This window comes from Nicotiana sylvestris, chromosome 9, assembly GCF_000393655.2.
Source record: "Nicotiana sylvestris chromosome 9, ASM39365v2, whole genome shotgun sequence".
NCBI classification, from domain to species: Eukaryota; Viridiplantae; Streptophyta; class Magnoliopsida; order Solanales; family Solanaceae; genus Nicotiana; species Nicotiana sylvestris.
In genome coordinates, this window is record NC_091065.1 from 37899508 (window position 1) to 37920674 (window position 21167).

The 21167-nt window shown below is 38.6% G+C and overlaps 1 protein-coding gene across 5 annotated transcripts in view; it reads right to left on the bottom strand.

The window, feature by feature from the left end:
• Positions 1-13685: 13685 nt before the first annotated feature.
• LOC104240272 (uncharacterized) overlaps positions 13686-21167 on the bottom strand; it is a 30134-nt gene continuing 22652 nt past the window's right edge. For 3 of the 5 annotated variants that reach the window (XM_070156498.1, XM_070156499.1, XM_070156500.1), the window contains exons 7-8: positions 16556-16603; positions 13686-14557 (exon numbers count right to left, since the gene is read on the bottom strand). In XM_070156498.1, coding sequence (XP_070012599.1) covers positions 14144-14557; positions 16556-16603 — 462 coding nt within the window. In that variant the 3' untranslated portion in view covers positions 13686-14143. Of the gene's footprint in view, positions 14558-15159; positions 15189-16118; positions 16189-16555; positions 16604-21167 lie in introns of those variants that run through there. The other 2 variants (XM_070156502.1, XM_009795086.2) reach the window with 2 other exon arrangements.

Genomic DNA, 21167 nt, shown 5'->3' on the forward strand with positions numbered 1-21167 from the left:
TCAGAAAGAACAGAGCGAATTGACCAAGCAGGTAATCAAAGTCTTAGATGCTCATGGAATCAGTTTGGGAGTGGTGGCTAATAATTCGATCTCACAAGTCCAGCAACTACACGAGACGATCGGCCAACTCCGTAGAGAGGTAGATGCCTTGAAGGCAAAATCCATAGCGTGGAAGCAAAATATGGACTACCTTGCCTCAGAGAAAGAGGCTGCTCGAGCTCAGTTATCCTCGGTTGAAAGCCAGCTCCAAGGCATGAAAGAGAAGAACTTGGCACAAGCCAAGAAAATTGAGGAGCTCCAGGCTAGGTTAGTCATAGAATTTGCAACGGCGAAATCAAAGGCTGAGACGGCCAAGGCCGATGCCGAGGCAATCGTGGTTGTCTACCGGTCTGACGCTGAAGCCACTCAAGCTTGAGTAAAGGAAGTTAGCGATGCTGCTTAGACTCGAGCATACTGGGTTGTCGATCATGCCAAGTGCCAGTCTCGAAGGGAGACTCTCGAGGAGATTCACACTCGATTCTTTGACCTTGCTGTCGAGATCAAAAATGCAAAAGAGCTTGAAGCCGAAGCCAAAGCATTGGTCTCTTCTGATGATGATGATTCCGGGAGCATGAGTGGGTCCAAAAGCAAAGAATACCCCAAAGGTAAAGGCGTTGCCTCTGGAGAAGATTAAGTACTTAGGATATTTTTTGGACTTTTTGCATAGACTTCCAATCAGGCCATGTTGCTTTTGTAAATTACTTCAACATATATAAAGATCTTTCTTGTGAAATTTCATCACTTCTGCCTTATGAAATTTGCACTTTATTTATTCTCTATGAAATTATTATTCATAGGTTCGAGGTTCAGGTAATTTGGACCGAAACCGAACTAGTGTCGAGTGAGTACTTGCTCGAACTCGAAGTAGGGTAACCCTTAGGTTTTAATTGAGTGAGGATGATACCCCGGACTCAAAACAAAAGATGGCCCTTAGGCTCTTGCATTAGGCCGATGCGGCCTTAGCAAAAAGATTGGCATTTTTCCCCTTTTCGGCTTAAAAAGTTCATACAAAATTTGTTATGCCATAAAACGAAATTAGGAATTGTTTGAGAGTTCAAAAAATTTTGCATTCATTAAGGTTTTTGAGGCTTGATATTATCGAAGCCCTCTGTCATTTTGCTGAGGGTAGCCTTTTTAATCATTTTTTAATAATATTTGAAGGCCTGTTTTATTATGGAATTCGGACGTCTCCGAACCGTGTTAATTCGGCCGTAGCCTTTTTATTTGGGATTTTTCCTTTGAGCTTATTTTCCCGTTTTACTTCGAGCTTGCCCAAAGTGTCAGTCCCTGAGTGGGGTGGTCGTGGCCTGTAAAAATCGAGGGTCGCCTTTTAAGGTCTTATGGTCTCGAAGTTTATAATTAATCTCGTTTGTTTTTTGGATGGCAGTCCCTGAGCGTGGGGTTCTGTTATGATTGGCCCATAAGCCTATTTACACAATAGATCAAGAGTATGAAATTGTAAATTAAAAAAAAATTCTATGGAATGAGATATCGGCAAGGGAAATTACTTCTTTCAATAGATGATTATACATACGTACATGTTTGATGTTAGGGCTCGAGTGACCTATATGGGCATGGTTCATTCTGCTGTTTGGCCCTTACAAATTTTACCTATCGAGACCCCGCTGTTACGAAGTAATTGCCTTGCAACAAAGTTGACATTTGAGGGTAATGCCCCCTAGTATTCGAGGTTGATCGTAAAGAAGCCTCGGGTACTATTGAATTGTTCTAAGTTAGCACGATCAATGGTTGCCTCGTTAAAAACCTCGCCGAAAAACCCAATTGAGACAAAACCGATCTAAGGGAAAAAAGTGCAACGCGTGCTTTTAGACTTAAAGACTTTGTGTTGAAGGATCCACCGTCGTTCCTGATCGAACACCTACAATTGGTTAGCTTAAAATATAAATGAAAATGGAGAAGGTCGTACCTTAGCAGTAGTATCGCTTTAGAAGCGATAAGTTCCAATTGTTTGGTAGTTGCTCGTCGTTCATCATACCGAACTTGTAGGATCCCTTTCCGATAATATTGAGGACTTGATATGGTCCTTCCTAGTTTGGACCCAATTATCCTTCATTTGGGTTTCGAGTATTGAGGGTGACTTTTATTAGCACCAAGTCCCCTATTTTAAAGTGTCCAAGACTGGTTCTTCAGTTGTAGTACCTTTTGATCCGCAGTTTTTGTGCGGCCAATGGAACGAGGGCGGCCTTGCGTCTTTCATCCAACAATTCTAGGCTCGTGTTCATAGCCTCGTTATTTTATTCTTCTATCGCATATTGAAACCTGGGGCTAGGTTCCCTGACCTCGACTAGGATAAGAGCTTTGGCACCATAGACCAAAGAGAACGGTGTTGCCCCCGTACTAGATTTCAACATCGTGTGGTACACCCAAAGAACCTCGGGCAATATTTCTCTCCATTTTCCCTTAGCGTCGTTCAATCTTTTCTTAAGATTTTGAATGATGGTTTTGTTAGTCGATTCGGCTTGTCCGTTACCGCTGGGATGGTATGGCGTCGATAGAATCCTTTTAATCTTGTGATCCTCGACAAATTTTGTCATTTTGCTTCCGATGAATTGCTTTCCGTTGTCACATACGATCTCGGCAGGCATCTCGAATCGGCATATAATGTTATCCCAAATGAAGTCTATGACTTCTTTTTCTCTAACTTTCTCGAAAGCTTATGCTTCAACCCACTTAGAAAAATAATCAGTAATAAAAAAATAAACTGAGCTTTACCAGGGCCGATGGTAGAGGGCCGACAATGTCCATTTCCTAATTCATGAATGGCTATGGGGATAAGACCGAATGGAGCTGCTCCCCAGGCTGGTGAATCATCGGCGCATACCTTTGGCATTTATCGCATTTTTGAACGAACTCTTTCATATTTTTTCCATATCAGCCCAGTAGTACCTTGCTCTGATAACTTTATGAACCAGTGATTCGGCACTGGAGTGGTTCCCACAAGTGCCTTCATGAATTTCCTGTAGGACGTAGTCGGTGTCTCCTGGTCCCAAACATATCACCAATGACCCATCCAACGTCCTCCTGAATAAAGTTCCATCCTCAGCCAAAGTAAACCGTGCTCCTTTGGTGCGTAGAGTCCTCGACTCCTTCGGAACTGTCGGGAGTTTCTCGTTCTTTAGGTATTCAAGTACTTGTTCCTCCAATCCCAGGTCAAACTCGTATATTTTATTTCGGCGTGGCCTTCTTCGATTACCGATCTTTGTATGACAGTCTCCGAGTTGAGTTCGTCATCCTCGATCGATGACCCCAAGTTTGCAAGGGCATCGGCCTCAATGTTCTGTTCTCGAGGTATGTGTTGTAAGGTCCATTCTTTAAATCGATGTAAAGTTACCAGTAGTTTGTCCAAGTATCTCTACATTCAATCTTCTCGGACTTCGAAAGTTTCATTGACTAGGTTTACCACAAGTAGGGAATCACATTTGGCCTTGATGACCTCTGCTCCCAAACTTTTACCCAGCTCGAGACATGCAATCATGGCCTCATACTCGGCCTCATTGTTAGTTAACTTTGAAGTTTTGATAGATTGTCTAATTATGCAACCCGTGGGCGGCTTCAGAATGATCCCCAGCCTGGACCCTTTCACGTTCGAAGCGCCATCCGTGAAGAGGGTCCATACCCGATGATGTACCCGATTTTAATAACATTTCCTTTTCGACCTCGGGTACGAGGGCTGGCGTGAAGTTAGCCACGAAGTCTGCCAAGATTTGAGACTTGATAGTTGTTCGGGGTTGATACTCAATATCATACCCGCTGAGTTCTATGGCCCATTTGGCCAATCGACCCGAAAGTTTGGCTTTATGCAAAACATTTCGAAGGGGATAGGTAGTTATAATACATATTGGGTGACATTCGAAATATGGTTTTAGTTTTCTTGAGGCGCTTATTAAAGCAAGCGCTAATTTTTCTAAGTGAGGATACCTAGTTTCGGCCTCGCCTAAGGTCCAACTGACATAGTAAACAGGGAATTGTGTACCTTGTTCTTTTCGGACTAGGACCTCACTTACCGTTATTTTTGAGATTGCCAAGTATAAGTAGAGTTGCTCGTCCGCTTTCGGGGCGTGAAGCAGTAGAGGGCTTGACAGGTATTGTTTTAGTTCTTCTAAGGCTTGTTGGAATTCTAGGGTCCATGCAAAATTGCGCTTCTTTTTGAGTAGTGAGAAGAACCGGTGACTTCTATCTGAGGACCTCGAGATGAATCGCCCTAGGGCGGCAATGCACCCGGTCAGTCTCTATACGGCCTTCATATTATCTACGACTTTGTATCTTTCATAGCTTTGATTTTATCGGGGTTGATTTTGATCCCCCGATTGGACACCATGAAGCCGAGAAACTTGCCCGAGCCGACCCCGAATGCACACTTTTCTGGGTTGAGCTTCATGTTATACCTCCTTAGTATATCGAAAGTCTCCTAGAAATGTTTCAAATGGTCTTCTGCTCGCGGGGACTTAACAAGGATGTCATCATATAAACTTCCATAGATTTCCCTATTTGTTCTTCGAACATTCGATTTACTAGGACATTGATAAGTTGCACCAGCATTTTTTAGTCCGAATAGTATTATGTTATAGTAATAGGTACCATATTTAGTGATAAATAAAGTCTTTTTCTAGTCTTTCGGGTTCATCTGTATTATATTTTACCCGGAGTAGGCATCGAGAAACTGAGAATCTCGTGGTCGGTCGTGGCATCGATCACGTGATCCATTTTCGGCAAAGGAAAATAATCCTTAGGGAAGATCTTGTTCAAGTCCTTATAGTCTATGCACATTCTAAGTTTATTTCCCTTCTTAGGGACTACCACTATGTTTTCTAACCAATCGGGATATGTGACTTCTTGAATGGACCCTATTTTGAGAAATTTGGTTACCTCATCCTTGATGAATTTATGCTTAACCTCGGACTGGGGTCTTCTCTTTTGCTTTACTGGATGGAACTTCAGGTCCAAGCTTAGTCGGTGGGTGGTGATCTCTGGTGGATCGTTGTGAGGTTTTTGATCCCTTATGCATCCTCGTCGTTGAAAGACAAATTCTCTTCCGGTAAGTACTCCCGAGTCCGTTTTTCTCTTGTGATCGTAACCTTGGTGCATTTGAATACCGGTCCTTGAGGAACATCGACCCCTCGAACGATTATGTGAATCACATGTTGTGTCTCTTCTTGCTCATTTTGCCTGTTTAAATCTCTATTTTTTTGAAATGGTTCTTGGCACAATCACTTAAGAATTCTCGAAGGTGCCCCTCATTGAACAACTGGGCTACTTCCTCTCTTAATTGTCTGCAATCTTCTGTTTTGTGCCCATGGGTACCATGATACTTGCATATTTGATTTGGGTTTCGCTGGGCCAGATCGGTCTATAGAGGTCGAAGCCATCTGGTATCTTTGATATGCCTAATGGCTGATACAATGGCGAAAGAATCTGCGCTAAAGTTATATTCTGAAAGTCGAGGTGCTTCTTTGGACTCGGCATCCCTATCAAAACCACTTTTGCTCATGAGCCTCCGGGAGCTTTGTCCCCGATCATTCCTTCTATCATTTCGAACAGGGTTGTGTCAGACCTGCTATTTCTCCAATCTCTCCCATATGGTTGATATCGGTCTCTATTCGATCGTGGTTCCCGATCGACGTCCCTTTTAACTCTGTCCACGGGCCTGTTGGGATAAATCAAACCAATTGGAGCCCCCAATTGATTGTCTTCAACCCTAATCTTCGACTGATATCGATTATGTACATCAGACCAAGTGACAACTGGATATTCGATTAAATTCTGCTTTAATTGTTGGGAAGCTATGGAACTCCGTTTGTTGAAACCTTGAGTGAAGGCTTGAACTGCCCAATCGTCGGTGACGGGTGGCAAATCCATCTGTTCCATTTGAAATAGAGATATGAATTCCCTAAGCATCTCGTTTTCTTTTTGACTTACCTTGAATAGGTCCGACTTTCTAGTTGCACCCTTAATGGCTCCAACGTGCGCCTTTACAAAGGAATCTGCAAGTATAGCAAATGGATCAATAGAGTTAGGTGGCAAATTATTATACCATATCATAGCACCCTTTGATAGAGTTTCTCCGAATTTCTTCAGCAACACAGATTCGATCTCATCATCTTCCAAGTCAATCCCTTAATAGTGCATGTATAAGAGGTGACGTGTTCGTTTGGATCTATCATTCCATTATACTTTAGAATCTCGGGCATACAGAACTTCTTCGGGATTGGCTTCGAAGCCGCACTTGTGGGGAAAGGTTTTTGACAAACTTTTTGGAATCAAGTCCTTTCAATATCGGTAGTGCCCCCGGGATTTGGTCGACCCTAGAGTTATAAGTCTCCACCTTCTTATCATTTTCCTCGTTCTACTTTTCCCTTGTCTCGATCCACTTCATCATTTCCTCGATCATTTTAATGATAGCGGGCTAGTCTCCGATTCTCCTTCATTCGATCTCTTTGGCACCGATTTGGATATGTGAACAACTTCTAGTGATGGCTCGAGCTCGATCCTACTTGGTGCACGATTTTGATTTTAGAGTTGTGCTATCGCAGCTTATTGAGTCTGCAACATCTCGAATATCATTCAATGGCTAATTCCACCTTCTTCACCTCTCTGTGCATTCTGATCGGCTGCTCGAGTGTCTCTACAGATGCTATTTTCAAGGTCGACGCCTAAATTCCTGTTAATGGAAATATGGGAGCTGATGTCGACTGGGTCTATGGCTGGCAGTCCATCGGGGTTGACTGGAGGTACTCCGTTTCCCAGGGCGGCTATGTTTTCTTTCTTGCCATGAAGACCAAGGCTGTTGTCTCTGTGTGCTGTTGCTACTTGAGAGTTTGATATGTTGATCCTGAAATCAAAAGTACGATAAAAAGCGTAAAGCAATGTGTGTTATGAGAATTAATAGAAAGAATCACTATTATCCTTAGCCCCATAGTGGGAGCCAAACTGTTTACCCTTAAAATCGGATAAAAAATAAACTTATAAGTGGTTTTAAGGATATGTGATTTCACTTGGTACAAACTGATAAATGTAAGAATTAATGATAGAAATTACAGAAAAAATAACCAAACTAGTATGATGAACAATTATGGCCTTTGAGCTAATTGCCCTCGAACTGACCGAATGAACTATTAAAACTATGAACTAAACAACGGAGCTTGCAAGAGATAAAAATCTGATATATTGCTTTGATATACGTCAATGTAAGATGGTTACAAAATGATTAGAACCCTCTTTATATAGTAGAGAAATTCTATTTATGGTACAATTCTAACTACATAAGAAAATCCCATAATTAGCTAAACTACCGCCCTTGATTTGATCTGTTCTGAGATCTCTGGCATGATCTTCGACAAGTCACGGATATCTCGCCTTTCTGTTATTCAGTCTTGCTAGACGCCTATCCCGTATGACCTCGATCATTACTGGTCTCGATCTCAACAAGTACCTCGGATCCCTAACTCAACACTCTATCCTTATGTCTCAGTTTGCTATGCTAGGGGCTGATCCTCAATCCATCCCCCTAGTCTCGGTTAATCAGTAAAATTGGGTGGGTCCAATTTTAACTGTATACATAATCAAACTTTATGAAAAAAAAGTTGAGTAAAAATCTAAAGACTAACACGAAAGATCAACAAAACTTAACAAGAAAGAAAAGCGAGACTACAATCATCAATAATGATCTTTTACTCATGATACTTGATTTTTTGCAGGTACTGAATTATCAAAGGAATTTACACATACATGCCTTGTACTCATACCTAAGGTGGGGTGCCCACAGCAGTTTAGTGAACTCAGACCAATAAGTCTGAGTAACTTCACCTGTAAGATCATCTCAAAGTTGTTGAATCAAAGACTGGCCCCATTGATGCAGAAGCTGATCTCTCCTAACCAAACAAGCTTTATGAAAGGGAGATCAATCACAGAAAATATTATTTTGACTCAGGAGATGGTACATAGCATCAGAAAACCTAAGCAGCATGGAAATGTAGTACTAAAACTTGACATGACAAAGACTTATGACAAAGTTGAATAGGACTATCCATGCCAAGTACTTAGACAGCTTAGATTCAATGAACTATGGATAGACAGAGCATGGAGGACCCTATCAAATGTATGATACTCAATGAACATAAATGGGGGTAGATATGATTTCTTTAAGTCAACCAGAGGAATCAAGCAGGGAGACCCCTTATCACCCTCATTATTTGTCATAGGAGCTGAACTTCTTTCAAGATTGATGGATAGTTTAGTAAATGGTGGATTTATTCCTTATGTTGTTGATAAGAAAGGGACTATTATTACTTATTTATCCTCTGGATGACACTGTTTTGTTCTCCTCTAATGATCCAGAATCTTTGAAGATGATGATGGATAATTTGAAAACCTATGAACAATGTTTAGGCTAATTGGTAAATAAGAAGAGGTCAGGTTTCTTTATGCATCCAAATTCTCCGGATGATACAATTGCAGAGGTGGGAAGAATCACTAGTGTCAGTGCTTCAGAATTTCGTATGCAATATTTTGGGTGTCCTATTTATGTTGGAAGGAAAAAGGTTGTGTACTTTAATAATATGGGGGCAAAGGTAGCTGCAAGATTACAAGGCTGGAAAGGGAAAATGCTTTCTTGTGGAGGGAAAGCTACTCTTGTCAAATATGTGTTGCAAGCACTACCGTTTCATCAGATGTCAGTGCTATCTCCACCTAAAACAATCATTAAACAAATAGAGAAAATTGTGGCTAATTTTTCCTGGGAAAACTGAAGGACAAACACAAATTTCATTGGATAAAGTGGTCTGATTTATGCTACCCAACTTCTGAAGGAGGGATAGGATTTAGATCCATCCATGATTTTTGTAATGCTTTTGCTGCCAAGATGTGGTGGAATTTCAGAACTAACAACTCCTTGTTGAGTAAAATTTTGACTGTCAAATATTGTAAAAGGGGTCACCCTATGTCAAAAAAGTGGAGATATGGCCAATCATATATCTGGAGAAGGTCGATAGAGATCAAAGATGCAGTGGAACCTTCCATTCTCTAGAAAATAGGCGATGGTGATTCCTCATTCTGGTGGAACAACTGGACTGGATTGGGACCATTGGCCAAGATAACAGATGGCAGGCCAACTCCAATAAATATCAAAGTCAAAGATTTCATATCAAATGGTAGTTGGAGATGGGATTTTCTAAGTCTTTTATTACCTGCACGTGTTGTTAACAAGATACAAAATGTTGAAGTGGCTCAAAGCAGGAAATATTGGGCCTACTGGACTTTGAAAAACTCAGGTAGTTTCTCTACAAAATCAGCTTAGCAACAATTAAGGATAGCTAGAAGTGAAACCTTCATTGGCAAGTTCTTGTGGCACAAAAGAATGCCTTTTAAGGTGTCTTTTCTGATGATGAGACTTCTAAAGAACAAAGTCTCAATAGATGAAGGGATTCGAAGAGTTGGTATCATGATTCTCTCAAAATGTAGTTGTTGTACCAAACATCAACAAGAGACAAGCTCACATCTATTTGGTGATAGTAACATTGCTAGACAGGTTTGGAATTATTTCTCCAGTACATGTGGCATAAGGCATACGACAAGATCAGTTAGGAGTTTGGCGATGTAGTAGTGGCTGACTATACCAAAGAACGAAGTGCACAGGGTTCTATTACAATGTCTTCCATTTATAATTTGTTGGAAAATATGAAAGAGCAGGTGTGCAGCAAGGTTTGAGAATTTACATATGTCTAGTAGGTAAATCATCTGGCAAGTGTGTCACTTAATGTCATTGATTCTGCAATGTCAATTCTCTAAGTTAAATTTACTTGTAACATGGGAGGACAAGTGTGCTTATGTGGAGAAATTACAATAAGTTATCCAGAGTCAATCGGTGATATGGTCCAGACCTGAGGATAGGTGGATGAAAATGAATGTAGTTGGTTGTAGCAAGGGTAATCCTAGAAGTACTGGAGGGAATGACATAATAAGGGATCACCGTGTACATATGATTTTAGCATCTGCCAATTACTTGGTCTTTGTAGTAATAATGTGGCTGAAGCTATGACAATTCTACAAAGGTGTAGTATATGTATTGAGAGAGGTTTTTTTAAGATTATTGTTGAATCTGATTCTTTTATGTTGGTTAATATAATCAATAAGAAAGTCAGACCTCCATGGCAGATTCACAGCATCATGGCACAAATAGGGTAGTTGATACATAAGGGATCCTTCCTTTTTGTTCATATTTTTAGGGAAGGAAATGTGATTGCAGACCAAATGGCAACTTTGGGTGAGAAAGTCAGGAACCAGATTGTCTTCACTGAAGATCTTTCCTTGCCTAGGCAAGTTAGAGCTTACTTGAAGCAAGAACAAGATGGCTTCTCAAATTTCAGATTTAGACCAAAGAAGAATCTCTTCTCTGTTACTAATGGCTGAGATGAACAATCTTATCTATGTTATACACTTAAACTGTTTAGCTTTGTGCTTTATAGTTGGCTCTTCAAATATTGTAATGGAGGAGTCCTCCCATATCTTAGTTACAACTCTTTTGCATTTTTGCATAGGAATGTCTAGCAGCACTGTTCATCATGCTCTGGAGGCTATGGTTTATGTCTTCCTCCATGTACTTCTGTTATTTGATTTATATACAGCTTTGGGCTACCCCTAACTCACACCAATCTGGTGGATTTGAAGAAAAAAATACCTACAATCATAAGCGTTCAACCAGAGCAAGTGATGGAGTATGTTCTGTTTTTGCTTTGTAGTTTATAAATTAATCATTTTTTTCCTTTATAAACGACAAGAGAATAAAAATTAGGGTTAACAAAAATTCAGTTTTTAGTTTTTTTTTTACTTATTAGAACTTATTAACAAGCTGACTTCAATGATTTTTGGTATTAAATTAAGAACTAGTTTAGGAATTTTAATTTAAATTTGGATATATTTTCTACGCTTATGCCAAAAAAAAAAAATACTCGTCCAACGCTTAAGTATATTCCCAGAACAATTCGGTTTACGCCACGTGATACTTTAAACCTCCTAGATCGCATCGATGAATTTTTACTATGCCTTGCCCCTAGACTCGCCCCAAAAAACCCATTAACACTGATAAAAAAGTAAATTCTATGAATTTTTTCTGATGTATATATTGCACATCTTTTACTCCAAGAATTTTTGAATTTCACTATGCTGATGTTTCACATGTAAAAGTTTCGAAGTCAAGCACGCTATGCTAGAACTTTTCGCGTTTTAGCGAAAGATATTTTTGTTCAAATTGTGTTTCTGTGCTAAGACGCTAAAATTTGACTAGTTTTTATACATCGACGAATTCTTGATTAGCCGTCAGAAAAGTGACTATTTGTCCATCTTTTTCATCATTTTCTCTAATCAGTAAACATTTTCTTTTGATAGGTATAGGGTGTGTTTGGTATTGAAAATATTTCCTAACAAATGAGTGATTTTATCACATATTTTCTAATGTTTGGTTGATGAGTCAAAATAAATTGTCGAAATTATTTTTTAGAAAATATAATTTAGACAAATACTATGGGGTGTGGATGGGGTGGGAATGGAGGTGGGAGGGACCAAGGGTGTGGGGGAGGGGGTAGAGATGGGGAGTTGGATGGGGTGCGTGGGGGACAGGGGCGGGTATGAGTGGATGGGGTGGTGGGTGGGTGGGGCTTTGGGGGTGGGATGGGTGAGGTGGTGGGTGAGGGTGGAAAATAAGGTGGGGATGATTGAAGAAGAGTCTTAGAAAATGCTCTCTATCAATTTGAGAAAAATATTTTCTAAATATTTAAGTCAATCAAACATAAAAAATTTAAAAGATATTTTCCAAAAATATTTTTCTTCCTATCAAACACACCCATAATTTTGTTACCCAAGATTAAACCAGAATACAGTAATTTAGGGATGAGATTTGGCTGGAAAAATTTAGAATTCAAGAACCAAGATACGTAAGTACCTCATAGACGTCAGCAACACACTTCAACATAAGAGTCATTAGCAGATCTTAAGAGATGACATCGCACACTGAAGAGGCAAGTTTTAAGCTGTTCTATAACCTGACTGATATTTCACTAAACTACTGTACTATATATTTTATAACATCGTTTGAAAAAATTTCAACAGGAAAGAAAGAATTAAAGGATTAAAAACAGGCAACCCAAACATACTTATATTCGGGAGAAATTCAAAAATAGCCAGATTTACAACTGGTCGTTCAAAAATAGCCCAGTTTCAAAAGTAATCGAAATTTAGCCACTTTTCATGTAAAGATAAATTTGAGCGAAAATACTATTCAAAACCCAGAAAATACGCCAGTATATTATGCTGGAGTTCTAGCATAAGTATACTTGAACTCCAGCATATTATACAGAAGTTCCAGGCTATGTATGCTAGAACTCCAGCATAAGTACACTAGAACTCCAGCATAATATACTGGAGTTCCAGTAAGTATACCGATCCGGCATAATATACTGGAGTTTGGAGCACCGGTGCTCTAGTCTCCAGTATACTATACTGGAGCCAGCAAAGTATACCGAACCGAACTCCAGTATATTATGCTGGACCGGACTCTGTTGCAGCAAAATAGTGGCTATTTTTCATTGACTTAGTAAACGCTGAGAGACGGACCCAGGATTTGAGCGCAACGGGGGCACCATAAATTTATATATGCAAATTACTAGCGACAAAAGGCAACTCATTGAAAACGTAAATGATTACGATAACATACCAACAAAATACAAATTTAATATTATCGAATATCATTAATTTGGTATTAATATAATAAAAGTACATGGGTTCATACTTGACTCTGTCAATTTTCATATGCAAAGGGAAAAGGTTTAAATTTTAATATGTAAATGTTTATATAGAATGTCCTGGTGTGATTGTAGCTAATAAAATATGAGCTACATGTTTAGGTATCACTAACTAGAATTGAGAAAATATATATCTTGCTAACGCATAAAAAATCACAACCCAGATAAATCTTTCAAAAAGGAGAAAGTTCTAAGCAAAGAGTGGGTGAAGAATTTGGAAAAAAATAAAATAAATTGACTATTATGAACTAATAATAAACTAATATTTAAAAGATAAAAGAAAAAACTAGTAAGGGAGTAGTAGAAAGTTTAAAAGAGGGGGGGGGGGGACGGAAGCACCGGAAAAGGAATAACTAAATTGACAATTACGTAATAAAAATAAACTAATTCAGAAAAAGATTATAGAAAAAATTATAAATCAATTAACTAGTAAATAAGAAGTGGTACGTATCCATGATTTTTTTTATAAGAAAACGTTACCAAAAAAACAATTTAGAAAACAAACAATCAAGTTGTAGAGTGGGTTTCGAACCCAGGTATACAGGTAAGGAAAGGATCCAGAAACCAGCCTCGCCATTCAACTTTAATGTTCAAGGGGGCCAAGGAAAATATATAAGGGGTCCTCCGTATACATAGAGTCATATATATACATGGTTTTTACCGAGGCTATTTTTGAATGACCAGTCCGAAAACTGGCTATACCGTGCTATTTTTACCTTATATTCTTCATCGACCAGAGGACCAAAGTGTACACAGAATATTTAACAATAGATAAGACTAAAACTATTGACCTCATCACGCTATTCCTCTTTTCACAAGCAGATGACAATCTGAGAAATGAGAATACACAAATCATAGCATTCTTTAAAGCAAGGATTGTAAATGAACATTCACATGGGCTGGGTACATTTGAGCTGAGTTCATCCAGGGTGCTTTGAGTAAATTCTTAAGGAACTTTCTGTTGAAAACAGTGATCAAATAGCAGTCCTGTTTGAACTCCATTTATCACGCTATTCCTCTTTTCCTTATTACTTTTCCTATGTAAAAGGGTATAGTAAACTGACGAAATCATCTTTCTTTATTGTCCTATCATAAGAAAAGGGTTTACAAAGAAACATAATGTAGCTACTTTGCATATACACCGAGTCCTTCACTTGCCCAAGGTAACGGGATTCCTATCATTCCGTTACCGCCTGCAATTGATCAGAAACTAAACAGAGCCCTCTTCAGGGCCTTCAACTGTTTTGAGTTAAAATCTAAAGCCTTGATGTTTGGTACGTTTAGTACAGAGCTTACTGCAAAGAATTTGAATTCTCAATTCTGCTCTCCTGAATGGAAATTTGTTGTGGACATTGGTTTAGAAGGCTGGGTGGAGCGAAGCATCCACCATTATGATTCGCTAAAGTTGCCTCGGGATTCACCCAAACGTCTGATCTAGGTAGCTTAGATGACTGACACTGCATACTACTCTGTCCACCAAAGTAAACACCACAATGGTTCCTGAATGTTGCTTCCGGTTTCAACAATACATTTGATTTTGGGTCTTCCGAAGACTGGCATTGTTGTTGCATGGCACTGTCTGCCATTTCCGATCTTCCATCCTCAGCTATTGTTAGAGTTTTCTTTTGCCTCTGCTTGCGCTTCCTCCATCTTGATCTGCGGATCTTTTTGGGAGCAACTTCAGAGCCTAAGACGTCACTGCTCACCTGGTGTCACGTCATGCATTTTCAAAACCAATAAGATTCCACTCAAGCATTAAGCCAAGTATACAAGGTACTAGGTAACTCTGTACAACAAGGCTTGGATAGATGAAAGAAATCACCTCGTATTTTTAGCATTTATTCACATCCACATAATGTACATGTTTACATTACAATTTTGCAAGTTATTTTACCATCCATCCCTCTTGGGACACATGCAAAGGAAAGGAACTGATTTTTAATCTTTTTTTTTTCTTTCTTTCCTTTTTTATAAGTATGATATTTATTCATATCAAAACATAAAGTGGCGCTGGCCGTATATGGAGAAAAAATGCTAGAAAGGATCACTCACCCTTTTAGCTATGCATGGAGCTAAGTGAATTCATCATAGCATGTACATCATTTATGGTCTCAAGGTTTTAAAATACACCAACGAGCTGATAATTGTAAACATATGTATTTCTAGCAGTGTAAAGCCCTAAATCTACCTTCATTGCGTTTCATGTTCCTTTCTTTCCATACTGCGCAAAAACAAGCTGGAACTTTATTCTGGGTGTCTAACCTCTCTTTGGTGCTTTCTTGTTCCAGATTAATAGGGTGTCTTTTGGTGTATCAGACAAGCTTCATGCATAGCAATCTGAGAAAAAAAACATGCCTTTTCAAGATATGCGTTGTTCTTTCAAAGAATTTGCCAAGACCACTGTGTGACATTACTGCCAGGTTAGAGAGTGTAATGCAGCATGCCTCAGAAGTAAGGGTTCTCCTTTTGTCAGATCTCATCTCATATGGCTAAGTAGTGAGCTTCTTCTTCTCAAATTTTCTGATCAGATGCACCTTACTATCAAGCATAGCCCTTGATAGGAAGGTCTGGAGGTCAAGCATTAGGGTTGTAGGTTAGGGGGTAGTAGAGCTTTCCTTACTTCATACCGGGGGTGAGGCGGGGTTGGATTAGGGTTGATCTTAGATGACTTGCAGTTTATGTTGAATCCACACTATCCTTGCTGTTTATTTTAGCCCCGGACCTTAGATTCTGGTTACTGTTATTGCATGTCATTCATCTTTTGGTTGTTATGCTTTTGTTACTATTACGGTTTCTATTGGAAATACTAATGAATTGTTTTTTCTTGTTTTTTATTTCCGTCTTTATGAGCCGAGGGTCTATCGGAAACAGCCTCTCTGCCCTATCGGGGTAGGGGTAAGGTCTGCGTACACATTACCCTCCCCAGACCCCACTTTGTGGGATTTTACTGGGTAGTTGTTGTTGTTATGCACCTTACTATCAACTTCCTAATTCTGGTAATTTCTCTTGAACCTGATGTCCTAAAAATCACTTGAATAGATTAAAGCTACGGTTGCCTCAGAGAGGAAAAGCTTCACTCTTTAGGATGACGAGTGCTAACATGCATCTTGCTGAGAAAATTGATGGAAATTTATGAGGATGAAGGGTCTTGACATAAAATATAATTGGTCAGGAGAAAGCGTATGACGAAGTGCCAAAACGAATTTTGGTCGATGTTGGGATTCACATTTAAGTATATAAATGTGATAAAAGACATGCATGAAATACCTGTCACAAGTGTGAGCACAATGGTATGACATACAAAAGAGTGTTCGTAAACGTGAGTTAACACCAGGATCTGCATTGAACCCGTGTTTGTTAATTACAGGTGAGCTAACAAATAGTATGCAAGATGAAGTCCGATGGCATATGCTATTGCAGACGATTGTGATAATAATGACGCTAGCTAAAGTGTGAACCAAAACCTTGCACCATATAGAAGCACTCTAAAGAATAAGGGTTTTAGGATAAACAAAAGAAATAATATATGCACTAAAAGTTTAGCCAGCATACGAAGAGTGAGATAGAGGTGAGATTAGGTAGAGGTGAGGTACCTAAATGCAAACAATCCAAATATTTTGGCATGATGTTCCAGGAAAATAGTATGATACATGAAGATTTGAAACATACAACTAAAAAAGATGGTTGAAATGAAGAAGTATTACCAGTATGTCATGCAATTCGAAGATATCCATCAACGCGAAAGGCAAGTCCTATAAAATGAAGGTAAAGCTGACAATGTTATATGAGATTGAATGTTGGCCCCCTATGGTCTCTCCTAAGGTTCAAAATGACAACGTTCGAGGACGAATGCTCCTAAGTGGGAGTGAATGTAAAGCCCCATAGGTTTTGGACATTAACTCGGGTCAATTAAAACTTTAAAGATGTACTAATGCGATCCTCATGTACGGGGGCCCGTACAAGGAATACATGGACATGTTCTTGGTACAAGTTGAAAGTGATTCGGAGGGTGGAAAGACCAAAGGAATCAAAGCATGGAAGTTGGAAGTACAAAACCCCAAGCTCCCTGCAATCCTTTGGCTATGCACCACATGGCTGGAGCATTGGAGACTCAGAAAGATTGCATGCCAACTTCGGATGGAACAGGGGACTTAAGAGTCTGCTGCATACCCATCACATTAGACCTTCGAAAACTTGGCACCCTTGTGCAATGGCTATATGCTGCATAAGTGAGCTCCCAGGAACTTAGGTAATGAAATATCTATGTGTGGCATAGACAGCGTATAAGGCCTGCTCCACAAATACCCGGGGAGAGAGAAAATGAGATGAAATTAAAAGAGGGGATTTGGAGACTTTGAAGAGGGCTTGGCCGAAGGCATTCAATACCCATCAAGGTGAATGTCTTTGGGTGATTTTGAGTTGATTTCAAGTATTAATTTCCATTATTAACACCAAAATATCACAGGAATCAAGATTAGTAAAGAAAAAACTCAAGAACACAAGAAGGAGAAGAAGCTAGGGTTCTTCAAGGTAATCCGACTACACAAAACTCATTATTCATGCGCGAATACACTTATAGAAGATGTTGAGTAGAATTTGTGATATAAAAGTGGTATTAAAGTAGCCCTAAAAGTGAATTTGTTTTTAAGAAGAAGAATGGTAGTTAGGGCCTATGTTGCACAAACTTTTCAAAATCTTTGCAGCACCCGTGTTAACACAACATGGGTGGGGGTGGGGGATCTACACCGGATTTGGTCAACTTACCTTCGGTGCTCTGACTACATCTATGATCGAGAAGCATAGATTGATTGGATATTTGATTCGATTTTGTGCATCTATGTCATATACATATACATATACATATACATATATGTATATGTATACGTATACATATATGTATACATATACATATACATATACATATATACATATATACATATATACATATACATATACATATACATATACATATACATATACATACATACAGATACATACATACATACATACATACATACATACATACATACATACATACATACATATATACATACATACATACATATATATATACATACATATATATATATATATATATATATATATATATATATATATATATATATATAGTTATATAAAGTATGAGAATACTTTGCTATTACACAAGATAACTTATGAATAAAATATTAGGTGTTTATAAAGAATTAAATTTTATTATCTTTAGTTTAATAACTTTAATTAATCGGATATATACTTGCAAATATTTAATATACATTTAGTGGTTGTATCCCAACAGCCGTATGCGCACCCGGATCCATACTCCCGAATCTTAAAAATCATATGATGGAGAATCCAACCTCTAGATTTGCACCCCCACTAGATACCCGCACTGGAATCCGAGTAACATAGGATGGGGCTAGGGAATGATTTGGATAATTGTTCTAATAGCTCTAATTGATTATAAATATAATGGTTGGGTAACAAATGGAGTGGCTAATTATGGGAGTAATCGAGATTAACGGATTCAGATGGCATTGAGCCAATGCCCTATTTGGGTAAAATTAAATTGTTTAAGTTGTTAACGACGGAATCAATGTCAAATATTCTAGATTGATATATTGAATGTATTGAGCATTGTTGAGCTATTTGGAAGGCCATCACAAGGTAAGCTAAGATGTAGCTTCTTATAAGGCTCTTCTGAGACAAATGCATGTTCCTGACGATTTCAATATATAATTTGAATGTAAGCATGGGTTCGTTGGAGCAATAGAGCCATATTTTCCATGTTTTATGAATAAAAAGAACAATATTGATTCATGACCTGATTTATACATGTCATACGATTTTTGGCTAAGTATTGCCTTATGTTTTAAAGTTAATATTTTATGAAAGTTTAAATTATGTTTATGATAAAGTTTAAGCTTATGAATCATGTTGAAATGTTATCACTAGATTTCAAACCAGTGAATTATTTTCAAGTGTGAATGTATTGAGGCATTGATTGTCAACTTCACTTGAGATTGATTTATGAGCCATATGGGCTAGATGTAGATAACGTAAAAGGACCTAAGAGCCACAATGTTCAACGTTAAATGTTTTGGGAAAACCATAGGGATTGTCGACCATGTATCACCCTAGTGGTGCGAGTTTTATTGTTTGCCCATAACGAAATTTTATCGTTCTAGCAAACAGCGTCAATATCCCACATCATTAGGTGAGATGCCTAGGTTGATCGGGAAATGATCAACACATAGCTATGTTTTGGGCACGACTTATTGGAACTCCCCATGGAAGATATATTTTAGGCATGACTTATTGGAACTCCCCATGGTAGACTTATATTTTCTTAAAACTGTTAAAGCTTTTGGTATGGTTAATGCTCATGAAACGTTTGAAATTTTTATCGTTTTTCCACTCATATTTCCTATGAAATGTATGACTTTACGTCTCATGTATTTTTATGTATCGCTAAGTATCACTTCAATCTTATCGACGGAGTCAATGGTACTTACAAGGTACAATTGTATTATTGAACTCAACCCCTTTTCCTTGTAGCCATCATGTATTATATAGATACCATAGCTAGGTTGTTATCAGTTTGATCTCTATCTTTTGATTGGTGCACCACTTCTTTTACTGTGGCTATTCAGTTATAGGACTCAAGATATTTTTGGACAAGCCGAGAACTTCATGTATCGTGTCGTCACTTATGTACATTTTTAGAGGTTTCATGATACATAATGTGGGATAGCTACGTGCATGAGACTTCATTTATATTATTGGTTTTGAGTTATGTATTAAACTCTTGTGGTTCCGCATAATGTTTGATGATATGGAAACTATGTTCATGTTTATTGCAATGTTTTAAAGATTCTAATGATTTATCTAAATGTGTCATGCATGGAATGGGAAGAATAGTGTTATGGTCCGTTTGATGCTTGTTAACAGCATTGGGTGCCGGTCGCATAGTTACCACGAAATTAGGGGGTGACATGAAGTTAAGTTAAATGCGTGGTTATACAAGATTAGAAATTATAATATTTGACAGAAAATGCAAGTAGTACATATAGAGGACAAAATGAGATATTGCTTGATATGGTTTGATCATGTCCCACATAGAAGTCCAAATGCACGATCCATAAGTATGAGACCATAATGATTAAAATTGTTAAACTGGACGGGGTAGACCAAAAATGGCATGACAAAAAATGTCTCGAAAGACCAACAACCTTTTAGAATCATGCAAATTTAGTGAAAAATAGAACAGAATAAAAGGAGAAAAAATATATATAAGCAATACTGACTACTCTATATTAAGGCTTGGTAAGATCACTTTAGCCGATATCTGCCAGGAAAACTTTTTAGGTCAAGTACATTGACAGCCCGTTGAACTTGGCATGATTTTTCATTTCAACACCTCAACTTAGATCTTACCTATTGAACACCTTATGTTGTCACCTTAAACTCAAATCTTACAATTCCAAACTTAGTGCGTGAACATCACTCTCTTTTGACTTGGCAAACAAAAGCAATAAAAAAATGCATGTCAGAAAAAAAAGATAAAAAGAATATGATCAATATCATATCAAACAAATCGGGAAAGAGGAAGTGCTCAGAGGACGAGGAGAAAGTAATGGTGGTAAAGGTGAAGGTAAGATAGGAAGGACGAGTTCTCAATCGTCCTAAAAGTATTGCGGGTGAAGTCCCCCGTTAGCTCCTCCTTTTTTTGGTGGCCTCCCCTTTTTCTCATTGAATCCCCCCATAAGGCCATGACTAATACTGAAATAGCCCTTTTTCTTTTCTGGCTTTCTTATGTAGAAAATTTACATCAAAGATGGAGAAGAAAAGGTGGCTTTTCACCTTTTCTGTCATGGGAAAGAATAAATTAGTTTAGTAGGAATATCAAAAAATGGAGAAGTTCGAATAGTGTTGATGGTGGCGGCAGTAGCGATGGTGGAGGCCATATCTAAGAAAGAGGAGGTGGTGGTGGTGGTGGTTGAATCTGAAGGAGGGAGTGATGGTGGTGGTGGTAGGTACCCAAGTCTAAAGAAAGTGGTGGTGGTGATGGAGGCATGATCTGAAGGAGGAAGAGGAAATGATGGCAGCAGAAGTGGCCGAATCTGAAGAAGAAGGTGGTGTAGTGTTGAAGAAGAAGAAGAATGAGGACAACGAAGTGGAGGTGCCGGAGAAGAAGAAAATAGGTTTAACAGGCATTGCCATAGCTGGATGGTCTAAGAACTAGCATTGTGCGACAGATTAACGCTACAGTTTACCGGTCTCCCAAACAAAAATTCTCGGAATCATCCACAGACATTC